We start from the raw sequence: 24,984 nt of genomic DNA on the forward strand, positions 1-24,984 counted from the left end.
AAACGGTCAAGAAAAACATCGTGAGGAACTCTGCATGCATGAAAGTTTTTCATAATTTTCTCAAAGGTGTGTGAAGTTTGTTAATCCGCATTAGGCCAGCGTGGAAAACTACGGCCAAAACCCTTTTCATTCTGATAGGAGACCCGTACTCAGTAATGAACCGGCGATGGTTTGAGAATGAGATGATGATAAAGATGATGAACTACGAGATAAACGGAATCTAGCTGAAGCGCCAGTAGCCACTATTCATACACAATTGTAACTAATGAATGGCCTTTAGGTAAATAACTATATGTACTTAATAGTTATAATTACTATGTATCTACATTATAGTAGGTAACCACATTGTAAAAAGTAGGTGTCTGCCTACAAATGACGTAGGCACTCACGTAGCATGGTATGGTAGGTATGGTAGGTAATCTTATTAAAAATACAAAATTCAAATCATTTATTCAAAATAGGTGTTTTAGGCGTTTTGAAAATAGGTAATATTTATACTTTTTAATAAGTAGTCAGTTATTGTTTTACGTATCTATACTTATATACTTTTTGGAGTAAGTAATTAGGTAGGTACCTACCTACTTACTTTATCATTGTACAAATTGTTGTGAAACGTGCGATTGGGCATTGACGCAAAATATACATAAACCACGTTTTTATTTTTATGTTTTTTGCATAGAAATAGTAGTTAGTTGTGACTGGTAAGTACTGATAGGTAGGCAGGAGTCTGCAGGAGTATGATAAATGATTCATACACACAATCGTTTTCGTTCAGTTTGAGAAAATAACACTCAAAACATTGGAAGACGTTTGGTGGTTCTATGTAACCCATACCTCACTTATGTTCTTAATTAATTACAGTACCAATCAATGCAATTGTTACGCAACTCTACATGATGATTGCAAAAATAATTACCCCCGTAATTACGTGTTATTATGTGCGTCACATACTTGTACACATGCGTGCAAACACGTAGACATATTTAAATTAGTCTGATTAATTTTGTACTGAACTAATTTTATCATTACTTATAGATTGGATAGATAGATAATTAACTGTTAATAGTATAAAATGAATATATTCCATGCATGCTGGTGATTTTTAGATTGATACCTCAGTCTGTTTTGAACGGATAATCTCGAGAAGTACCTATCTAGGTACTGAAGATTTTCATCAATTACCTACCTACCTAGTGTTCTTAAAGAAGATGACCTAATACCCACCCATGCGAAATCGGAGGACTCAACTAGTAATGAATTTATACTCATTTTAAATTAGACATTAAGTAGGTATTTCATTATGATATAAGTATTTATCTCATCTATTATAGCTATAAGTAGAAATTAAAAAGTAACAAATCGTTTTCATTATAGGTATACTAAGTGTGTAAAATATTGTTTTATCGTTCAAAATGAGATAGATCATTTAACTATTGATGAAATAAATTAACACTTTTAATCTCTACAATTTGCGCTTGAACAATTAAATAATGCGAAATAAAATCAACAGCAAGTGAGGGCAATGTATTTTTCTAATTAAGACTTAACTGCGTAATTAATTAAAGATGACTCGCAAAGAAAAAAAACAAACAATTAGTCATAATTAAAACTGGCGTCGATTACAGGCGGCCCTTTCCCCTGACTTGACGGAATTGACCCCAGCCAAGATTATTGTGAGAAAACAACTATGTTGAGTGTGACGCACCTCTTCAACTTTTAACATGCCCCTCTTTGACTTTTTTCAAAGACAAAGAGTTCCCCGTGCGAACCTATATCCATGCGAACGAAGTTGCGGTCATCATCTACCTGCATAGTATCTTTATCATAGTCCATATAGTAGGTACTTACTAATATTATTAATGTGAAAGTGTGTCTGTCTGTCTGCTAGCTTTTCACGGCCCATCCGTTTAACCGATACTGATGGGTAGGTAGGTATTGACTTTAGAGATTGCTTGTATCCTACGAGTAGAGCGGACATTGGACATGGGCTACTGCAGCTGTCCTGGCATAAGTCCTGGCATGACAAAGTCGCGGGCATATTGATTACTTAATTAATATTCATAGTAAAAAAGTATTCAACAGAAAATTTAGAGCTGTAGGTAGTTAGATAGGTAATATAATAATAATTTCCAGTAAATAGGTAATATAAAGTAGGTAAGTTGTAGTATTGATGTTATGAAATAAAAGCTTTTGAAGTTCAGTATAATTTTGAGATCTGTTTATAAAACTGTTTAATAATATTCAATATCATCTTTTTAAATATAAACAATCGTACGAAAAAACTTGTTTACCTAACGGTCCTATCAGTGGGTCAGATACTCGATTGTTTGACTCTGTTGCTGTGATGAATATTCGGGTTCTTTAAAGCAATGAAAAGTTAAGTAGATATAGGTACGCCTACCATCTTAAACTTATATGTGTACTAAATAATTATTATTTATCTATCTTTGAAGTGTACTCACTTCAAAGATAGATAAATAATAATTACTTAATACATACAAATACAAAGTATGAGTATGAGTAGTCCGTCTATTGAGTTTCTTGCTGGCTCTCCTCAGTAGAATCATAGTACAAACAGTAGAATCTGGCAGCTGCTTTCTAAGCTGGTCTTTTTACAAACAAAGGAAGATAAATTACCTACCTAGGTCTACATGGAAAGAAAATATTTTAATAAGTATTTTTTGTGGGCAAAAAGCCTACGGAACTCTATAAGTCCAGAACCAGCTGGCACTTGATCAATATATTTTTTAATTAAATAGCTATTTGTTATTAAACAGTGATTGTGGATATTGCAAACACCAGAATTCCGCAGATTACGGGACGAAAGGTGACATAACGACAACATCACATGTTACTTCGACACTTGATAGAAACAACTTTTATCTGCCATGACGTAATGTGCCAACAATCAAACATTACCTACGCAAATGCTACTCAGTAATTAATTCTAAGGGGAAATATGTTGTGCCAAATGCTTCTTTCCACTCACATGCAAACTCTGGAATCAACTTCCATTGTCGGTCTTCCCACTAGATATAACAACATGGGGTTATTCAATGGGAGGACCAACAATGCCTGCAACGCATTGGGGCAGTTCCTCTGGTGCTGCAAATGTTCTTGAGCGGCGGTATAATCACTTAACATCAGGTGACCCACCTGCTCGTTTGCTCGCAATTTTTATTAAAAAAAAAAAAAAAACAAGAAATAGATCTTGTGCAACTTTGAAACTACAAATTTAAATAAGAACTACTTAAATAAAATATTTTGATGAATAAGTGTAGAAAGGTAGGTGTATATAACATTAATTAATAGGTAGGATTCATGAGTAGATAGATACGGTAAAACTTGAAGAAGAATTATAATAAACTAGGGAATGCTCGCGGTTTCGCCCGCGTGGATTTCGGTTTTTTTGTAAATCCCGTAGGAACTCTTTGATTTTCCGGGATAAAAAGTAGCCTGTCTTTCCCCGGGATGTATCCTAAGTCTGTACCAAATTTCATTAAAATCGGTTCAGTGGTTGGGCCGTGACAGACAGACAGACACACTTTCACATTTATTTTATTAGTATGGATTCATACTGCTACCGAGAATCGGTTTGGGATTTTTCGCACTCGCTTGGTAGGTGACCCCTAAACTTCATTATCATGTTTAAAATTAGATAAGTAGGTACGACAGAATTACCTACTGCTAATTCTGTTGTCAATGGTTTGATTGACTATTCATATTAGGAGGATCTATTTTAGTTTTATATAATAACATAGATAAATAACTTTTTCTATTTTTACAAGTTGATAAACAGGTCAATGATCAGCCTTGTAAAAATAGTATGTCTAATAGATTGGTTTCTACCAATCCGCACTTGACAAGCGTGGTAGATTAATCATTGCCATAATGCTCATTCCGAGAGGAGACCCGTGCTCAGTAGTGAGCTGGCGATGGCTTGATGATGATGGTGCCTACTACTTATCCACTTACCTACGTCCTATCCAGAATTTTTCGAGTTGCAAAGAAAACTTTTGACATTTCTAGTCGTCCAACGAATCAGTCTTGTTTAGGGATGTTTTAACCCCCAACCCAAAAAGAGGGGTGTTATAAGTTTGACGTGTGTATCTGTCTGTGGCATCGAAGCTCCTAAACTAATGAACCGATTTTAATTTAGTTTTTTTTTGTTTGAAAGGTGCCTTGATTGAGAGTGTTCTTAGCTATAATACAAGAAAATTGGTTCAGTCGTCTGAAAGTTATTTAATTTTAAGAGAGTTTTGTGTCGGGGATTAGTTAACAATAGAACTAACTAGGGACTTTTGAGATATTTTTGGATCAGTCCACCCCCTAATCCGTAGAGCAAAGAAACCTTGAAGCAGCCTTCTTTTATAACCGACAGAAATGGTACCTACTACCTAGGATCCTACCCTACTTGATTCCACATTATAAAGAAACAAGAAATCGTTAAAAATTGCGAAATAATGTTATCGTGAGGTCGTCACGAAGTTGGCTGCAACGCACTTTGTTTGCCATGGAATCTTCCCGCGGCGATAACCTCTTATCAATAATAGCACGAGACGCGCCGCTATTTATATCTGAGAATTCTGAGGTGATAAGTAGTTATTTTATTATTGACACAGGCTATCTTGGGATGTCAGAACACGTGCGTCTCCTTATCTGACTCGACTGGAATTCTCCATTCAAACCTTAATAATTATTGCCTTCAATGTTGTTTATAGGCACATAATAATATGGCCACGTGTAATGCATCGTGTATTGGAATAACAGAGGTTATTAGTTTAGGACTAAACTCATTAGTGATTCTTACTTATGTAGTCAAGTAATTAAATAGGTAAAGAGAAAAATTAGCGTTTTAAAATTTTAAATAGCAACAGTTTCTAACTTAACTCGAAATAGAATCTATTGTGATGATGCAACCTTAAAGCGGAGCTTAGCGAGGGGAAAGGGTGGTCATAGCAAATTAATTTATATTAAAAATAAATAAAACGACATAGTATTCGTCAAACTATAATTTCCGTCGAATATTAAAGGACCTTATATCTAGCTTTGTTGATCATATGATGGGCTGAGGTCTGTAGTTTGAGCAGCTCTTCTTTGATGAGGCGCGTGATCTCAGACTTGGCTTTGGCGACTGCTAACTCCTGGGAACTCTCAATGGCTAAGTATAGTTTTCTTTCGCCTTCTGGAGGAGCTTTGCCGGGCGGTACATAGGTGCCACGGACTGTGATACCCGCCTCGGAGTACTCGCTGATTAACGCTAACGCCTCCTGTGAAGAAGAGATATTGGTTTGATTAGGTAATGAATTATAATATGAGTCTTTGTCTGTATGAAGATCCTAATCACTGGTTAGACACAACTACGATGGAAACATCACAGCTTAAGGAGCCCCTGAGCTAGCACCTTGTATGTGTTCGGTGTTTTAGAATTTCGTACCTGACTACAAGTCTTGCAGCGATGCTTAGTTTTTATATAGTAAAAAACATACACCTAGCATACCAAGTAAATGCAGAGCAAACGCAAAACTGAGCACAATGAAATGGGATTTCGGGAAAAATTAGATAAAATAGAAAATGACATTGTAGCCTTAGATACTACAAACAAAAGCCGAGCTGGTGTGTTAACTTGTATTTAATACGCCATAATATTTTGAAAGTGCCTAAAGTTAAAATTCCCATTGTAGGTACAGTGCGCGCAAGACAAGCACCAATTTGGACACGAGGAATTTGAATTTGCGCATTGTACAAAACAGATTTCAGACTCGTGTCTTGTGTCTTGTGTTGTGTCAAAGTGCACTCTAACTCTATAGATGTTAGCCTAAGTCTACGACCTGCGCAAACGTCATGTTGCAATGTCAGATTAGACTACTTGTTTAGCGATCATTGAACGTCGCAAGATTAGATGTTAATCAATCATAAGCCAAGATGGTTATCAGTTGAGATTGAATGAATGCAAAAAACAAGTTTAAAACTGAATAAAAATAAAGCTGCAAAAGCGGGGAAATCACCTACCTAAAATTAATGACAATAGAAACACCTTCGTCGATTCAGAAGCTTGACACAGAAAAATATAAAAGCACCAATCAATGCTAATTTGAGTAACATTTTGACTGATCTGTGTGAGAACTGGTCATGCACTGAGCTGATGAAAGCGAAGGAGATGCATAAGTATTGCACGGGTTATCGCAAACGGAGGTTGACCTCAGGGTAAAGTTAATATACGTGGGTTATGAGGTTGTGGACTTGGAAAAGCAATAAAATCAGTCTCGGTTTGTTAGTAAATAAGGTTACATGCCAACCACTTTATTAACGACAGAATATTCCTTGGTATACAAGTGTAATGGGCATAATACTGACTACTTTGATAATAATAAGTTCAGTTACGTAGAAAATTATGGGCACAGTTTATTTTTATTAATATCAGTACCAAAACAGATAAAAATCGGTGAAGATCGTTTTCATCCAGGACGGTCTGAGGATTCTAACGGTATCCCATACATCTAAATGTGTTTAAGCTTTTAGAAGTTATGGTGGAATAGAGAAACTCACATACATACCCTAAGAGCACTATACATTTTTTTGGGCAGTTGTGTAACATACGGGATTATTATTATGAATTATGATAAGCAGTTCCTGGCATGACAACTAATGAACTAACTATTTATTATTAAACGTTGCAATTTCTAAAAGATATCTGTCTGAAGACCTAGCTCCAAAACACTCGAGATAAAAGCTATCCAAGTGAACATACATATTCTTAGACTTTTCAACGAGTCTTTAATATTTAAAACAAAACATACTTCGGAAAGATTACTTGTACTAACTTATCAGCAGCAAGCTTAGTTGTTCATTAAAAATATTACCTCTACAATTGGTGGAAAATACCTATACCAGCTGCAATCTATATAATTTTTTTGTAATTTACAGACTAGCACTTGGCTGCAATCTGACCTGCTAGCAAGTGATGATGCAGCCTATATATAGATATATATATAGGTATATAGCTTTTTTTTAAAGAAAACAAAAATCATATGTACAAGATTTGTACATAAAACATGCCATAAGCGTCTCGAATATTACGAGTATATAATATATTATTTTAAGAGCTGAAGACATTATCGGATTTCAGAAACAGTTTATCTCCAAGTACTGGTAAAAGAATATAAGATGCCGTAAATGAGATTGGATTATACTTTAGACAGACACTCAGCAAAATCATTTTGATAAAAACAATTGCATAACATCTAGATAAGTGGAGTGAAGTGAATATCAGATAGGAACATGACAGTTGCACGGCATGACAAGGAATGCGATACAAACACGAGCATCTTGTGACCCAGGCATTAGAAAAGGGTGTTTGAATAGTTTTTACTCGATGCATTTACCACAAATTACCGAATTTATAGTTTGTGCCCTGCCAGAATATCCGAATCAGTTTACCGAATCAAGATTCCAGAACAATACTTAGAAGAAATCAAGTAGGTTTTAAACCCTACAAACCCCTTTTTTCAGGTGAATACCAAGGCCAGGAAAATCGGTTTTCAACTTTGATGCAAATATCTGCGTAGCCAAACGCGTAAGCTGATTTATGGTCATGGCATCCTTTTAAACTAATATTATAAATGGAAGTATCCACCTGTCTTACGGCACATCTGTTTAATCAATTTTGACGAAATTTGATACAGAAAGCCCGTGACTTCATCCGCATGGATTTCATTTTTTTAAATCCCATGGGAATGGGCATCGATAGAAAAAGCAAAACGATCTTACTAACCTTGCTAGTAACTCGCCAACGCGCTTGTTGAGGGAAGTCGTTGATCTCCAGTTCTGTTTCATACTTCCTGAACACTTCTTCCGCTGGTTCTGAAGAGCTCTCATCGCGAGGCTGATAGTTGAGGCGTGTGTTCAATTTTGCAGCTAACTGTTCAGCGACTGTTTTGGCCTATAAATTGACAAATAAAAAAATATTAGCATCATCACATTATAATATTTCAAAGGTTTTTAAAACCAAATGTTTTTAAAACTAAAACTTTTTGCCCTGTTACAGAAAGTTCACGCTTTACAGAAATAGCCCTTTCTGTAAAGCGTCTACTATCAATTTAAGAAGAATGACAAAATTAGTCTTATACATTAGAAGTCTTCACGCGCAACAGACGGAAACGTTTAAGTGCAGAAACCAGCTCAGACAGAAGACAGAAAAAAAATATTATATATATATAATATAATATAATAGTCTTGTGAAACAGACCTTTGTTTTACAAAACTAATATTTTTTTTCATATTAAGACAGACAATTTACCTACTTTGATTTATCCTAGAAGGAAAAAAAGCGCAAAAAAACAGTGTTTATCTTGAATTCTTAGAGGTTATGAGTAATTAACGAATGCTCCCGGTATCTAGTTCAAGAATAATATTTATAATATTTAGTGCAAACAACTGAATAAATGACGCAAAGGATGCTATTTTATTTACATTTATATGCCTCTTCTAAAATATTTCTGTTGAGTTTAAACATTTGTATCGTATATTGAAGCAAACGCATTAACTGCATACAATGTTATGTTAGTGAAAATGGCTAATATTATAAATGTGTACAAATAATATGATTTACCAGATCAAACAGTCACAAGTCTGGGATATTGTCAATGTGATTATGACATAATTTTCACAATTTCAATGCTAATTCCTTTAGTAATTCATCTCATGTGACGTTATGTCAGTATAATATGAGCGCGTGACTCGTGAACAAACATCCATAGAAATGCACTGCTCAAGAATTGAAAAAGTGCTTCAAATGCGGCCCGAAAATTAGGAGCCAATGGTCCTTATTTCAAATTACTCAAACTTAGAGTTATTGCTTAGGTGTTAAGCTTTGTTTTAGAAAAAATATTTTGTACTCATTTAAAAATAATCTTTTTTGAAGCTTTTTAAGTTTATTGTCGATGACAAGAAATCTTAAATACAAATATTTTGCAATTGATATTAAACTTAATGTTCAAGTGTTAAAGTTTATAATAAACTGTTGTTGATATAACAGGTAGTACAACATTTGATTTAACAGCCTTATGTGGCAATCGTTAAGGCAGAAAGTTAAAAACACCAAAATATTATATACATCGTTATCCACCACAACATAAGTACATATTGCGTGGCATCTTTCTGTTCCATACCCTAGCCATTGAAGCAAGGTAGAAGCGAGACGCCATTCTTCTCACCTAAATCCTTAGTGACAACGATACGATAACACATACTACAAGGACTAAATATGCTATAATATAGCTTAACTCACCGTAATAAGCGTATGCGCAGAAGGTGCACCCTTGAGGATAGCTTCGGCAGCTTGTTGCGTGGCGCCCTTCTGCTCCACGCCCAAGCCTTTGGCAAGGTTTATGCGAGACGCCAATCGTTTCGCCAACTCCAATTTGCCGTCAGTTGAGGCCGCACCCGCAGCCGATGGCGGCGCAGCGTTGCCTACTCCAGGCTGTACAAAAGTATCTCATACATAAAAAGAAAACTCCTGAGTCACTCACTTTCAGACTCATCAACACCCAGCCCAAACCTGTGAACCTACAAAGCTGAAATTTTGCATAGAGCTTCCCGTTATCATGTAGAAATATACAAAGTAAAGTGGTGCTGACTCACTCTCAGACTGACTTATCCACGTCCAACCCAAACCTTTGGACATAGCTAAAATTTTGTACAAAGTTTCCTTTTATAAAGTAGACAAGGAATAATGCTGCATTTTACAAATAAATCCAAGGAGGCAAGCCGCAGGCGGTCGATAGTAACAAATGAACGTGTCACAAACAAAACTGAGATTAATCACAACTGTGATTCACTCTGTTGAACATCACTGTGATTGGCTGAATTTATGGTATTCTTGATGTAACAATGCATTGTTGCCAATAGTGACCGAGCGTCAACCTATCAGGTGATTCCGATTGTCACACTAACACTTTAAGTCATTTCACAGTAATCTAGATGATGCCCGAGACTTCGTCCACATGGATTAAGTTTGTTTTAAATCCCGTGGGAACTCTTCGACTTTCCCGGATTCCCCACCGGCCATCGGTTCTACGACAGACATGACCTGCCCATGTATAATGTAACCTACCTTGATTTCTTTGACGATCTTCTTAGCCGCGAGCATGACCTCGATCTGCTGGTCGAGGTCACCCTCCACGTCCTCGTCGTCCGAGTCCTGCAGGCCGAGCGCCGCCTTCTGGTACTTCTTGCGCTCCGTGGCCGCTTGCGCCTCCGACTCGTCGAACTTGAACCCTAATGCCAAAACATGTTCGTGCTACATTCCGTAATATTCAACGCCTTCACAGTAGTCATCACTTTTATAAGTCGCATCTTTCAAAAAGTCGCACATTAGATTAAATACATAATTTTTATAGTATAAATTTTAAAAACAACTTACAAACATCTCTGTCGACTCATTGCTGAAACTCACCTTTCCCGCTAAATCCACCTCCCGTATGTACTTTCTTCCCCTCTTTTTCTTGTGCTTCCTTGTAAGTCTCCCACAGCTGCTTGAGCTCAGGCGGCGGGTTGGTGCCCGCGAGCTCGAAGGCGCGCAGAACGTCTCCCGCGTAACGCCCTTGCTCCGGAGTGAGGAAAGTCCACGCGTAACCCTTGTTACCGGCGCGTCCTGTTCGACCGCATCTATGAAAAAAACAGGTATCATTAAATCTGCTTATCTAAAGTTGACTCATCATATGAAAAATTATAAAACCCAATAGATTTCAGAGGATTTTATTGGTAAAAAAAAATCTAAGTATAGGATGTACCAGCTATTCTCACGTATTTACTCGATGAAAACCTGACTATTTTCGAACCCATCCGGGGTCCTTTTTCATAGGAACTCGGCTCGTTGCGCGTGGCGCGTGAGTATAGCTGGTACATTCTATACTTAAAATGTAAATAACACGATAGTTTAAATATTAAAGAAAATTCGTTTGCTTAAAAAAAAAGGAAAGTTGTAGTCTATAATTTTAAAAAAGCCACTAGCGGCTTCACCTGGCTTCACTCACCTGTGCACATAGTCCTCGTAGTGGTTGGGGCAGTCGTAGTTGACCACCAGCACGAGTTGCTTGACGTCCAGGCCGCGCGCAGCGACGCTTGTAGCGACCAGCAGCTTCACCTTGCCAGACTTGAAGTCCACGATCGTCGAGTCCCTGTCGAATTGATCAATACCTGTAACAGGCCACTATTAATATATTCGTCGCTTTTAACACACGTCTGACGTCAGTGTACTGTCCCCTTTACAATAAAAAATAACCCTGAACTGGTACGTTTAAAGTACCTTTAGACCTTTTTAATTGACATGTTTTCTGGCATTTTATCATATTATTTAAGGTAATCTGAAGAAATAAATAAATAATTAAGGTTTAGTTTTCGGCCAATAACACTGTCAATAATACTTTTTTTTTTATTTGCACCAGAAAGTTGTAAGAATAAACAGAAAAAGAAAGAAAAAGTTGACAGGGAAGCACTTATCTCTCATTTTAAAACCAAAAATAAATTAAATCATGATTTTTTTAAGTTGGCGCAGTCGGTAGGATCTTTAACTAACAGACAACAATTTTGGAAAACATATTTTCGTAATAAAAAATGCATCCTAAATTCTGATATGGAATATAAATTCCATTAATTCTCTAAATTTCTCAAACATAGAACACTATAACCATGGAGACAGTACACCGAGTTTATTAATGTTGCAAATATGACTCCTCTGAACAGATATATCAGGAACAAAGCTGAAATAAAAATGGATAAATTTTAGTATGTTTTTGATAATTGTTTCTTCACATTGAAAGAAAAATTGATGATCGATAATTACACATTGATTGATGATTGATTTCGTCCGTTTCTCTAAACAACTATAACTTAGGTAATTTTAATCAAGAGTGAATATTTAATAGATGGCCATATTTGTTACTTTTTCAAGGCTTAATCGCTAAAGAAACTCAAAGATTTTCCACAAGATTCTAAAAACTAGATTTTTGAAAACTGAAAAAACTTAGTCTATGCAGACGAAGTTGCGGGTATCAGCTAGTATCAAAAAGAGAAAAACATTAGAGCTTGAAACCTTTACGCGTTGCTGAAGTAAAACTTCTTTGAAGTTGTAGCAGAGGTCACAATTAAATTAAAAATAAACAAGTCATGTTAGAATTTCTTAATAACTTTAAAAATGAGTCGTATACGTAAAAAATAAAGTTTTTAATATAATATTGCACTAACTAACTACTCCGTACTTTAAAACACTTCAATAAAAAAATGGCAGTCTCACAACAGCTGCTCTGTTTGGCGACCATTTTAGATATAGACAGAAGTATCAAGTAACGTGTGAGTTACTTCCGTCTGTGAAAAAGATCTAAGTACTTTCAACTTGTGGCTAAAGAAGTTTTGCTTCAAAAAAAAATTTCGTCGACGACAAATTACGACTTACCTCCATGCAAACTCATGCAAGAATACGAGGCCTTCATCAAGTCCTTGAGGAGGCTGTCGGCGTTCTCCTGCTTGTCCACGAACACTATGATGCTGCCCATCTGACTGTACAATCCCAACAGTTCTAGCAGCTTGAAGAACTTCGCGTCGTCCTCCAATACCGCCACGTGTTGCTCCACTTCCTTGCACACTACGCTGCGACCACCCACCTACAATTAAATGGATAATTTATAATTACTTGATAACTTAAAATTGGAGATTAAAAATATGGGTGAGAAGTCTCAGTTCGCGGCAATAAATGAACAAAATAATTTTAAGTAAATAGGTTTTACTACAGTGTGGAACGACCTCCACCCGCTGGACCGATGACCTGAAGAAGGTAGCGGGAGCGGGTGGAACGCAGGCCCAGTGAACTTTTATTAGTAGAGGTCAGTGGTGTGTAAAGTATAGGTACCTGAACTTCGATGGGTTTCTGCAGGATGCGCCTGGCGAGAGCTTCCATCTGGCGCGGGAAGGTTGCACTGAACATCACCGTCTGCCGGTCGGGCCGCACGTTGTCGATTATCTTCATCACCTAAATGAACAGTTCCAACATAAATTCACTGGTCATTCTCTCCAACTATTTAACAAGTAAATTTCAAATGTTAATTATTTATAAGTAAAAAATAGCATAAAACCCATTAAAATTATGCATGATTATGCATGAAATATTGAAAAAATAAACCTCTCAACTATTAGCTGGGAGATCTTTGAGCCCATATCGAACATGTACAACTACTGAACGGATTTGGCTGAAATTCGGAACCGGAAAATCAAAGAGTTCTTAGCAGAGTCATCTATGATTTTGCGTAGATTGTGGGTGACGCTGCCAGAATTGGCGGCAGCGTATTACAGTTACATATTACCTGCGGTTCAAAGCCCATATCGAACATGCGGTCTGCCTCATCAAGGACGATGTAGGTGACTCGGCGCAGGTTGGTGACGCGGCCGGAGTTGGCGGCCAACATATCAATCATGCGTCCCGGCGTGCACACTATCATCTCCGCACCGCGCTTCAGTTCCGCGATCTGCAACGAAATATAAAACAAAAACCTTAAGCCATTTAGAACTTGACCATAGATAGATAGATTAGATATAGAGACTTCATTGCAAACAAAAAGAAAAATTGTCCATGTCACAAATGTATAAAATTATATAGACAGACAGATATAAGACTATTCTAAGCCTGTCTGAAGCTTTTAAGGGTTTCATACCTCAAAAGGAAAAAGGAACCTTTGTAGTAAGTAGAATCACCTTGTTATAGTCACACATCATTGTCTGTCTGTCTGTTGTGTCTGTCAAGAAACCTATAATTTGTGATTACTTTCCAAAAGAATTAAAATGTGTTCAGGAACAAATAATAATAATTAGTATTTTCAAAGATAACAACTATACGAAGTGGATATCATTTGAAAGGGGTTTACTTGTACATTTAAAACAGATTTTTATTTATTTTTATGCTCAATGGATAATACGATTAAAAATACGACTGTAGTACGGAATCCTCGGAGAGTCTTACTCGCACTTGGCCAGTTTTTTATTTAAAAAATGTATAAAATAGTATGACGATAAAGATAAGAACAAACCTGTTCAGATATGCCAGTGCCTCCATACACACAAACGACTCGTAGCCCCAAGGATTTGGCAAACTTCCGAATATCTTTTCCTATCTGCATGCACAGTTCTCTGGTAGGCGTCATTATAAGAGATATCGGCCCGTCCGTGTCTTCTAGCGGCTGTTGGTCGAGGACGTGTCGAAACATTGGCAGAATAAATGCTAGAGTTTTGCCCGAACCTGTTTTGGCTATCCCAATTAGATCTCTGGAACATCAATACATCACACTAATATTATATAGGCGAAAGTTTGTATGTATGTGTGTATGTTTGTTTATAAAATGTTTGTTTATAAAAATCTGTTTTAAAATATACAAATAAAGCCCTTTCCTATGATACCCCACTTGGTATAGTTATCTTACTTTGAAAATTGAAACACATTTTTTTTTTTTTTAATGATGTAACCACAAATTTTTCGGGCGGTTTTCAGATTTATTCCCGTATCTGTGCTATAAGACAGACAGACAGATAGACGGACAAGTCTGTCTGTGTTAATAAGATATATTTTTGTTACATTTACCTTCCCGACATAATAGCAGGGATGGCTTGCGCCTGTATGGGCGTGGGCTTCTCGAAGCCAAGCTTCTTGAGCACGTCAAGCTCCTTCTTGCTGACTCCACAGTGGGCCCAGGACTTGATGGGCTTGGGACAGCCCTTGCCCTTCACGCGGATGCCTTCCAACTCAATCCTATACGCTTCTACTTCTTCCGGCGTCATGCGAGCTAGCTCACTTACCTGATTGTGTAAAAAAGACCAAATTTTTTCAAATTCAAATTCAATAATTTATTCAATAAAATGTAGGTACAATATGTTGGAATAATGTCTGATGAGCCTTATACATTTTACCACTATAACTGGTGTTTGAATATTATCTTAAATTCAATTAAATTAAATACAAATAAAGTCAAGACTAAAATATTAAGTAAAGAAAGACATACATAGACTTTACACAAGCAAAGTATAAAATAATAGTTAAATAAAGATCAAAAAATGTCAACATTATAAAAACCATAAAAAACATATCAATTATTATTAACAACTCAAAATATGCTTGTCTGTTAGGTAGTGCTTAATGTCAGAATATATTTTGTTTTTACACATATTTTAAAAATAATTAGACAAACAAAATAAAAATAAAAACTAGAGATATCGAAAAATCATAGGTGCTATTATTTATAAGGATTCAAGTATTCCTTAATCGAATAGAAGCATTTCTCTAATAGCCACTTATTTAAAAATGATTTTAATGTAGTTAATGGCATAACTTTGACGTGGGAAGGAAGCTGATTAAATATGCTTATTGCCATGCAATACGAATTATTTTGGAATAAGCATAATTTTATATCAGGGTATATCAATCTGTCTTTGTGTCTCGTTGCTTTTCCAAGTGCATCTCCATGTCTGGTGAAGAGATCAGGGTTATTTTTTACAAATATGCACATTTCTTTTATATACATACAAGGTAGAGGGAGTATATTAAGGGATTTAAAAAGAGGTTTGCAACTATCCAAATAGTGAGCTCCGCATATTGCCCGTATACATTTTTTTTGTACTTTGAATGCTCTGTCTATGTCAACTGAGTTACCCCAAATTATCAGACCGTAATTAAGTACAGATGATACGTAACCGTGATACGCACTCAAAACAGCGTCTCTAGTGGCTATCTTCCTTAATTTTTTTAAAGCGAACACAAACTTATTGATTCTACTACATACAATGTCAATGTGATTTTTCCAGTTGCAGTGTTTATCAAGTTCAATCCCTAGAAATTTGGTTGATTCCACTTCACATATGACACTGTTATTGTAATGAATATGAAGAGGAATATCTTTAGCTTGAACGCTTTTGAATGCCACAATTTTTGTTTTATCTACATTAAGTTTTAAATTATTTTTATCTAGCCAGTCTATGATCTGATTGATAGTTAGGTTGATGTCTGAATTAAATGTTTTTTCGTTAGTACATTTGATTAAAACAGTGGTATCGTCAGCGAATAGGATGGTTTGGTGTTGTGTTACCTCAGGAAGATCGTTTATATATAGTAAGAATAAAATTGGTCCTAAAATGCTTCCCTGAGGTACACCGGTTTTGTTATGCTTAAATGTGGATTGGTACGTACGTTTTACGCCGTCTACAACTTTTGTTATCTGTGTGCACTGCACTCTTTCCGTCAAATAGCTTTTAAACCAGTCTTGTGCAATTCCACGAACTCCATATCGTTCGAGCTTCGATAGAAGTATATCATGGCACACAAAGTCAAACGCTTTGCTCATGTCAAAGAAAATTGCTACTATGGGAATACGTTGGTTAATGCTTTCAGCATTTCATTAATTCCACTATACGGAACCTCTAAACTAAACTAAAGATGTTGCCTATGTCAAAAATAAATTTTATTTCTTAGTGATTATTAAATAGTCTTTGAAATAACGTAAAATCCACTTGCTCTGTTAGTAACTTGAAACAGTGTTTTAAGTTTCAAGTTTAATAACTATTTTAAATTACGAATTAAATACTTTTTCATACATCTAAACAAGCATTTTGACATTTGCTAAAGAGTTGCTAATTTCATTAATTAGCAACATGACAATTGACGGTCTAAATCTGATGTTATCCTTTTCCGCAGCGAGCATTATGAAAGGGATAGCAATACATTTAGACTTTACTAGGCTAATCAATTTCGTTTAGTTTAGAGATTATGCACAAAAAAATTAGCCAGAATAACTATTTTGCATTTAAATAGTTCTGAATAAAATGAAATTATCTCACTTCTGTATAGAATGCTTTCCTAAAAGGCATATATTCCAAACTGGAGTGATCCACTTTAGCTAGCTCCTTCCTCTGTTTGGAGGCAAGGTTGGCTGCTGCGTCTTTGATATCTTCTGTTTCTTCCTCAGATGAATATTCTAGACCATCCTGATTTTGTTCTATTAATTCACCTGAGTATAAGAAAAAATATTTTTATATTATTAACCGCTTATTAGTGCTTATTTGGCAAGAGGCAATCTCTTAAGTAAACTATTATCATCATCATTATCAACCAATTTAGACGTCCACTGTTAGAAGTCTCTTGTAGGGACTTCCACACAGCCCTGGCTGGGAAGCTTCGACATGTCTTCCCTAAAATCCTCAGTGCTTGAAGATCAAATTCTTCAAACTGCTAGAGATAACATAAGATGGACCCGAAATATGTTCGCTAACTATGGGCCTTATAATAAAGCTCAGAGTCGCTTAGCGCGCGATAGAGGGAGTCATGCTTGGAGATTCTCTACATGATCAAATTAAAAATATCCATAAGAGTACCAGAGCAACCAACACAGCTCAACGGGTTGCAAAGCTGAAGTGGAAATGGGCCAGGCGTATAGTTTGAAATTCAAATTCAAAATATTTTTATTCAATTAGACTTTTACAAGTTCTTTTGAATCGTCAAAAGCATCTACCACTGGTTCGGAATGCCTTTCCTACCTAGAAGAACCAGCGCCGCGCATTGCTGGAGCGAATTGCAGGTCAAATCCACGCTCTTTTATCATTTACAATCTTCGATTGTATAATAAGCTTTTCTCAGGAGCATATTTTTAATAGATTTTTTGAATTTGTGGAAAGGCAAGTCCAAAATTGACTGAGGAATTTTGTTAAAAACCAATAGACATTGGTCTAAACTTTTCAAATTAATGTAAAAAGCACTTAGACAAGTTACCTTTATTTTTCTGTTCTGTTACTTTCTTCTTAGCAGTTCCAGTGAGAATCACAACACCAGTGCCTCCGCCAGTTGATGGTACGCTGATGATACCTCGTGCTTGGTCCAGTTCATTTACCTTCCTGACTTCCTACAGGAAAATCATGAAATCATGAAATCTAATAAACACTGCATAACTAATTCATAAAGTCTTTTGTTGAACAGATTGTGTGCCTAAGCAGTCAAAACTTACTTGTTGTACTTCTTGCATGTAGGCGTCTAATGGATCTATTTCATCTTCTTCCTCTTTCTTCTCTTCAGCCTTCTCCTTGTCCTTGCCTTCACCATCTTCCCCTAAAAATATACAGTCATAATCTAAACATTTTATAACTACAGTGTAAACTCTGTATAGCGAAATTAAAGCTTAATTGAAGATTAATGCTTTATTGCATTAAACAAAGCAAAACAAGAAAATGCAAAGTTCCCACAGGATTCTTAAAAATCTAAATTTATGTAGACAAAATCGCAGGCTTCATATACTTCTTCTTCAAGAAGAAAATCATATACTTAGCACGAATTATAGCAAGGCAGGAATTATAGCACTATATAATATCTCACCTTCATCCCCAGAATCATCCTCTAAAGACCATTTTTTTGAAGTCGGCAATTGGATATTAGTCACAATACTTCCTTTTTGCACCTCTTTCTTAGCTGACTCAATTTCTTTGCGTTTGCGCTCTGCTCTCCAACGCTCTATGCGATCTCGCCTTTTTTGCATTTCCGCTTCTAACCTGCTTTGCTCCTCTTCCTGATAACAACCATCACACTAATATTAGAAACGCGAAAGTTTGTGTTAGTGTGTGTATATGTTTGTTACTCTTTCACGCAAAAACTACCAGACAGATTTGGCTGAAATTTGGAACAGAGATAGCTTATTTAATTTCATTGCATACTTATATAACATGCAATAAAATTAAAACTATAAAGAATGGGCTTTCTAAAAAACTGAAAAATGTTCTCCATAATGTTCACAAAGTTGTGTGAAGTCTGCTAACCCGAACTTGGCCAGCATAGTAGACTATAGCCAAACCCTTCTTTTTCTGGAAGGAGACCCATGCTCAGTAGTAGGTTGATGATGAATTGTATCTCTCCTAGCCATAAGATGTTATTACCTTGTCAAGACCAGATCCTGGATTATAATCTTCAGACTTGATAGTTTTTTCCTTTGATTTGGACCTGTCTCTCTCTTTATCTCTGTCCCTGTCTCTTTCTGGGGACTTTTTCCGAGATTTGCTACTTGATCCATTCCTCTTGTCATCTCGCTTGTCACTACAAATATGACTCAGGAAATTAATTAATTTTAACAGTAACCACATTGAAAAAAAAAAGCTATTTGTCATATAGATATTTTTCAAATAGAACATGTAATACGTTCTATTTGAAAAATACTTGCCATACTTGCTCTATATGTCAACTGTTGAGTACATATAGCGAGTTCTTTTTCAGATTGTATGTGTAGGTATAATTACATAATCATTTTGATGATTAGGCATGGACAAATAGAACATGCAAAACAAGTAGTCCAATCTGAAATTGACTAATTATTACATACACAACCCCAGATGTGACCTGTTTATACAATGTGCAATCATACATCTCATGTTCAAGGCACTAAGTAATTGTTTAGTACACACTATAATTATTAAGTATAATATTATGTGTACACTGTTTTCTGAATTCTGCTAATACACAAACAAGATAGTTTTGTCTATTTTGTATACAATCTTAAAAGAGTATTCATTTATTACAAAATGAGCACAAAAGTTAGCTTTTGGGTCAAACTCTTAACACAAGAAACATACCTTTTACGGTCCCTGTCACGATCCCTGCTGCGATCACGTTTAGATTCCCTCTCTCTGCTGCGACTACGCTTCCTTTTCGTCACTTTGGAACTGCGATCTCTACTTCTGGAACGGGAACGCCTGCGTTTACGATCTGGAGTCGCTGAGCGGCTATGCGAGCGTCTGCGTTCGCGATCTCTGTCCCGGTCTCTCCTACAACGAAAACAATCATTACACGTAACACATTACAATCCGATACACACGATTTTAAGCATCAAAACACATGAAAGTCTAAAGTAAACGTACCCACTCCTAACCATATTTTACACTATATTCAATGCACAAATTACAGATGATGGTCAGGTATAGTTTAGCAGAATATTGTTGATTTTTTTATTTAGGTCAAACTTAGCGTATAATTGTAGGCTTGGTGAAGTTACAAAATTATTATCGGACGTATTCACAATATTCACATTCACAAAACACACACAATGCAACACAGACCACGAAAAAATGAGTGCACAAAACAGAGCTTCTAGATTGTCTATTGCTATTGTCAATGTCATACGTGCTGCAGTGTGACCATTATAAAGACCAAGCATCTGCCATGACACTGGCTTTTTTGCCAGGCAAATATTAAAGTGCTAAAAAGCAAATCCTGCCATTTAAAAATATTGACGTGATATTCCGAAGTGAAAACTGATTTTTATTCTTTCTCGCTGTGGTGTTTTTTTTAAGTTAAAATTAGATAGAACTTATTTGGTTTTTAACATTGGCATTGTCAACATATTCTCTAAAATTGAGGAGACTTTATGTACTGGCAGCCTTTGTTCTACAACTACGCCCTCTTGTCAAAAAGTGCCAAAAGATCATTGTCGTCAAAAGTACTCAGTGGTCATATGGTTGGCGAATTAAATTGTGCCGTGGTAGCACTACCAAAAGCCAATAAAGCAAGAAACAACAACTTATCAATTAATGATTGTGCAAATCATGTGCAAATGGTGATAATAGATTGTGTCAAAATCAGAACAGTGGTCAATATGATGGACTATTTCATAGTCCTTCAGAGACTAGAACTCAGAGTTAAAAAATATAGTTTGTGGTCTATGGGAAAACTTCTTAATTGTCAATGTCAAAAATATTAAATATTTATCGAAACCTAAAGAAGCGTGAGCGGCACCGGGCACTTTCAGAAAATAAAGCTGCAATAATTAACAAAATAAGAAGGAAAATAAATTGTTTGTAACGTGAAACATTATATAACATCTCTAACACTATGGCAGATGACGGCGATACAGTAATTTGTTATATTTTTTACAAATTTAATAGGTACAGTTTAACAAAATTTATTCAGCTAAAATTATTGATTTATATTTCAGGTAGCGGTAATGACTGTGAAGGAACCTTTGGATTTAATAAGACTTAGCCTAGATGAAAGAATTTATGTTAAAATGCGAAATGAACGCGAGTTACGCGGGAAATTACATGTAAGGGAGATAACCCAATTGTATTCATTGTTATCTTGTTCAATGTAGAGTTTTGCAAAACTTCCGTCAACCTGTAGGTTCTTTTCTAATGGAATCCTATAATATATGACAAATATTTCTTAGAAACTTGCCTATGGAGTATTAAGTTCTTATAATATTGAATTACCTCCTGTTATAAATTGTCTAAAATCTAAACCCTTTAACTAAAATTAAAAGTAATCTCTGCAGAGTTTTTGAATGTGTTATCTTGTTACAGGCATATGATCAACATTTGAACATGGTATTGGGTGATGCAGAGGAAACAATAACAACTGTTGAAATTGATGAAGAAACGTATGAGGAAGTTTACAGAACAACTAAAAGGAACATCCCTATGTTATTTGTGAGGGGTGATGGTGTTATACTTGTATCTCCGCCTGTGCGAGTAGGAATGTAGGGTTAAGGAAATAAAATTAATTCTAAGCAAATTTGAATTTTATTGCTTAGCCAATAATTTCAAAACAGAAGTATTCTTAAAATTGCGATTCTTTTTAACAAGTAATTCATCTTCATCCATTGGTTCAATCACTGTACCTACTTTAGTTATAACACTAGGTTGAATAAGTTTCTTATGAGCAGTTTCTGGTATAAAAGTATTACCTAGAGGTGTTCTTATAGAAGCTTCATAGTCCTTTATGCTAGTGAAAGGAAAAGGCAAGTCTGATACTTTATGTGCAGCAAGTTTAGGATTTTGGAATTCATTAATTATAATATCACCTTTATTTTTATCACGTCTAGGCATCTTAGGGGCTGGTTTACCAATGAACCTGTTCCTCTTGCGCTTGGGTGCTTTTACGCCTTTGCCACCCCAGCTACCCCATCCTGGCAGAGTCAGATCAATATCTTTTGGTGTATCATTATTTATTTCATCCTCTTTCTCTTGTCTAAAGCTATCAACAACATCATCTTCTTCAAAAACTTCCTCAATGTCAACCTTTGGAACAACTTGTTCTTCCTCATCATCTAAATCATCAAGACCATTTTCTCCCTTTGACATAGCTGTGTTTAAATACTTGGGCTTAGCTTCGATAAATCTATTAGGATCAATATCCACATTTACATTTTCTTGTGTAGGTGCTTCTATTGTTGACAGTATATTATTCAACAAAGATTGTTCGTTTTCCTTTATACTTGCAACATCTTTATGTGTTTCTAACAATGCTTCATCAATTTGGGGTTTTGGATTTTGGTTCTTGAACTTAAAGTAGTCAAGGTTATCTTGTTCATCATTAATTTCATTCTGCTCTTTATCATGTGTTTCTTTAGATTGTTTATCTATATTGCTAATCTGTTTTCTTAGCTTTTTTAACTTTTTCTCTACCTTTCCCACAAGATTGTTTTCAAATTTATCAAATACAGTTGAAATGTCTTCTGACACTTTCCTATCATTGATCGATTTAGATGCTACATATTCTTCAACAACCCAATCAGAAGTTGATATTGTCTTAATAGAAACCTTTTTAGTTGATCTTGTTTTGTATTTACTTTTTTCAGCTGCACTAGTAATTGCAACAATTTTTTTATCTAGATTTTCGTCTGATTTTGCTTCTTCATTTAATTTATCTGTTGGAACATTCATATCATATAATTTTTTTACACTATCTTTAAGAATTGCCAGCGATGAGTCTGCCTTTTTATTCTTAGTTTCTTCTAAAATTTCTTGATCAGAATCTGAATCCATCTCTTTTCGCTTATACATTTTATCTTTTAGATACTTTTTGTAACCAAAGTCAAATTCTGCATCAACATTACTTTTATCAGAACTCTTCATCATCCAAGGGTTCTTTGGGTCTTGTGCTAGATTTAAATCTGGAATATTCTCCGTTTCATCTGCTTCATCATCAGTACTCTGTGTATCTTGCGTTTTGAATGTTAAACTTCTACTCACAGATAATTGTTCAGCTAGTTGTTGTCTTACCTATAACAATGAAACATTTTGATAAGTTATCTTTATCACCATAAAAATACAGAAGATTGCCGAAACTATTACCTCTTTGTCATATTTAGCCCGAACTAATTTGCTCTTAGCCCATTTCCCTGTGTTCTTATGTCTAAGAGTGTGTCTCTCCAACGCCCTGGCTTTTTCAAGCTCTTCCAATTTCTTGAGAGCTTCCTCTGGATTTTTACTCTGTAATTCTTCAAATTCCTTTAACTGTTGTTTAAGTCTTTCTTTTTTGAGGATACTGAAAGAAAATTTAATGTTTTAAAATTAAAATACGAAAAACAAGCCTGTGATTTCTTTTTGTTCCAAAAGTTGTATTATTTTAAAAAAAACTGGCCTGGTTCTGTCTGTACTCCATATTTTTTTTTGACATTTTGTATGATAAATCAAAAACTATTCTGCATAAAAATAGAGAAGTAACTGTTTTAGAATGTACAGGTAAAGCCATTTCATAGGATACTCTCCACTTAGTATAGTTATCTTACTTTGAAAATTGAAACTTGCCTCTACATAAAAGTTAGGTATATCTTGTAGGATGGTACAGAATCCTTGGTATGCCAGTCTGGGTCGCACTTGACCAATTTTTATAAAATATCTAGAGCTTGTCTGCAATCAGACCTGCTGAAAAGTGATGGTGTAGCCTAAGATGGAACCCGCTTGCCTAGAAGATGCCTATTCACTCTTAACTTCAAGGTACAAAAAAATTTGCTATGGTCAGCTGTCTTATGTCAGGCATCACAGTTGCATGTCTCAAATTATAAAATGATTAGAATATAGAGTCAAAGAAACAGAAGTTATGATAATTGCAAAGTTTGTTAACATTATAAATACATACCGGTGATATTTTTTACTTTTAATTTTACTTTGTCTCTTTGCTTTAGCAGCCTTATATGACTGCTGAGCCCTAAACTTCGCTGCATTCTGTCTATGCTCCAGCATTTCTTCATAGCTCATTGGATATATTTGTTCTTCGTCTTCTACTTCTGTTGATTCTGGAGGAGGATCAATCTCTTCTAACTCCTTTTCCAAGGGAGACTTGAGCTCAAGTTTCGAGAGAAAATCGCTCGTCTGCTGCACTTTGCCCGGAAATCGTTTTATAGGAAAGGAAACAACATCTACAGTCCTATTTCTAGCAACAACAGGGTCCCACCTACCAATTTTCACTTTAGTTTGTTCATAACCTGTAGCCCTCTTTATACGTTCGGCTTGAGGTTTTTCCAGCGGCTTCGGTAAGACTGTAGCTTCTTGGCTTTTCTTTAGTTTCTTGCCAATTTGCACATTGCGGGCGGTGTCTTCCAAAACTTTGACAACATTGTCAAGCTGTAACTTACTAGACCGTTTGATTAAATTGAATTCGGAGTTCTGGTTAGTAGATTCGTTTCTGGTAGGCTCCGTGATATGTTGAGTTTTATCAAGTTTGGTTATTGCGCTTACGAGACGGTCATGTTCAGATGCAACAAAATCAAGGTCGTCATTATCTTCCATTGTAGAGACAAATATTGGTATTTATAACACTGAGTATTAACGATACTAAAATAAGTAACTAGTAGATATAAGATAACCTCAAAAAAAACCAAAACAATTCGATAAGTCGATGCTCTTAACTTGAAAAATCAAAATTGAAATATATTCAACTGACAGATGACAACACGTAAGTGTTTTCACTTTTCACAGAGTATGTAATCACTACGTACTCTGTGCTAGTGCTTGATGCTTGCCTCAGCCCTCAGGTGCTGTTTGTCGCAAGCATGTGAATGCGCCTTAAAATAAAAATAAAATGTGACCATAAAGACCAGATCCTAATCCTATGTTAGAGTGGATGCGACGGGTCTGCCCGCGAAATTCAAATTTCACTGAGGTACGGAACCCTAAAAAGTATAAAGTATAAAAATGAAT

The 24,984-nt window shown here is 35.7% G+C and overlaps 3 protein-coding genes and 1 long non-coding RNA gene across 4 annotated transcripts; 2 read left to right on the top strand and 2 right to left on the bottom strand.

Moving 5' to 3' along the window:
• Nucleotides 1-4,997: 4,997 nt before the first annotated feature.
• LOC123873939 (probable ATP-dependent RNA helicase DDX46) lies at nucleotides 4,998-20,141 on the bottom strand. The gene is made up of 18 exons (XM_045919047.1): nucleotides 19,927-20,141; nucleotides 19,642-19,833; nucleotides 18,952-19,108; nucleotides 18,398-18,587; nucleotides 18,033-18,133; nucleotides 17,801-17,930; nucleotides 16,873-17,042; nucleotides 14,627-14,841; nucleotides 14,079-14,313; nucleotides 13,359-13,520; nucleotides 12,908-13,027; nucleotides 12,455-12,662; nucleotides 11,037-11,199; nucleotides 10,457-10,668; nucleotides 10,115-10,278; nucleotides 9,290-9,481; nucleotides 7,775-7,942; nucleotides 4,998-5,270 (listed from the first exon to the last, which is right to left on the bottom strand). The coding sequence occupies exons 1-18, from the start codon at nucleotides 19,938-19,940 to the stop codon at nucleotides 5,028-5,030; spliced, it is 3,036 nt and encodes a 1,011-aa protein (XP_045775003.1). The 5' UTR covers nucleotides 19,941-20,141; the 3' UTR covers nucleotides 4,998-5,027.
• Nucleotides 5,250-5,965, top strand: LOC123873953. Its single transcript, XR_006797811.1, has 2 exons — nucleotides 5,250-5,324; nucleotides 5,516-5,965. It is a non-coding gene; the product is annotated as an uncharacterized LOC123873953 (long non-coding RNA).
• Nucleotides 20,142-20,759: 618 nt separating the features above from the next.
• On the top strand, nucleotides 20,760-21,574 carry LOC123873952 (U6 snRNA-associated Sm-like protein LSm3). The gene is made up of 3 exons (XM_045919067.1): nucleotides 20,760-20,917; nucleotides 21,000-21,107; nucleotides 21,364-21,574. Exons 1-3 carry the CDS (start codon nucleotides 20,897-20,899, stop codon nucleotides 21,541-21,543), a joined length of 309 nt encoding a protein of 102 aa, XP_045775023.1. The 5' UTR covers nucleotides 20,760-20,896; the 3' UTR covers nucleotides 21,544-21,574.
• LOC123873942 (U3 small nucleolar RNA-associated protein 14 homolog A) lies at nucleotides 21,566-24,723 on the bottom strand. Its single transcript, XM_045919049.1, has 3 exons — nucleotides 23,924-24,723; nucleotides 23,137-23,329; nucleotides 21,566-23,064 (listed from the first exon to the last, which is right to left on the bottom strand). The coding sequence occupies exons 1-3, from the start codon at nucleotides 24,571-24,573 to the stop codon at nucleotides 21,583-21,585; spliced, it is 2,325 nt and encodes a 774-aa protein (XP_045775005.1). The 5' UTR covers nucleotides 24,574-24,723; the 3' UTR covers nucleotides 21,566-21,582.
• Between the last annotated feature and the right edge of the window lie 261 nt (nucleotides 24,724-24,984).

The sequence above is a fragment of the Maniola jurtina genome, chromosome 17 (assembly GCF_905333055.1).
Source record: "Maniola jurtina chromosome 17, ilManJurt1.1, whole genome shotgun sequence".
In the NCBI taxonomy this organism is placed as follows: Eukaryota; Metazoa; Arthropoda; class Insecta; order Lepidoptera; family Nymphalidae; genus Maniola; species Maniola jurtina.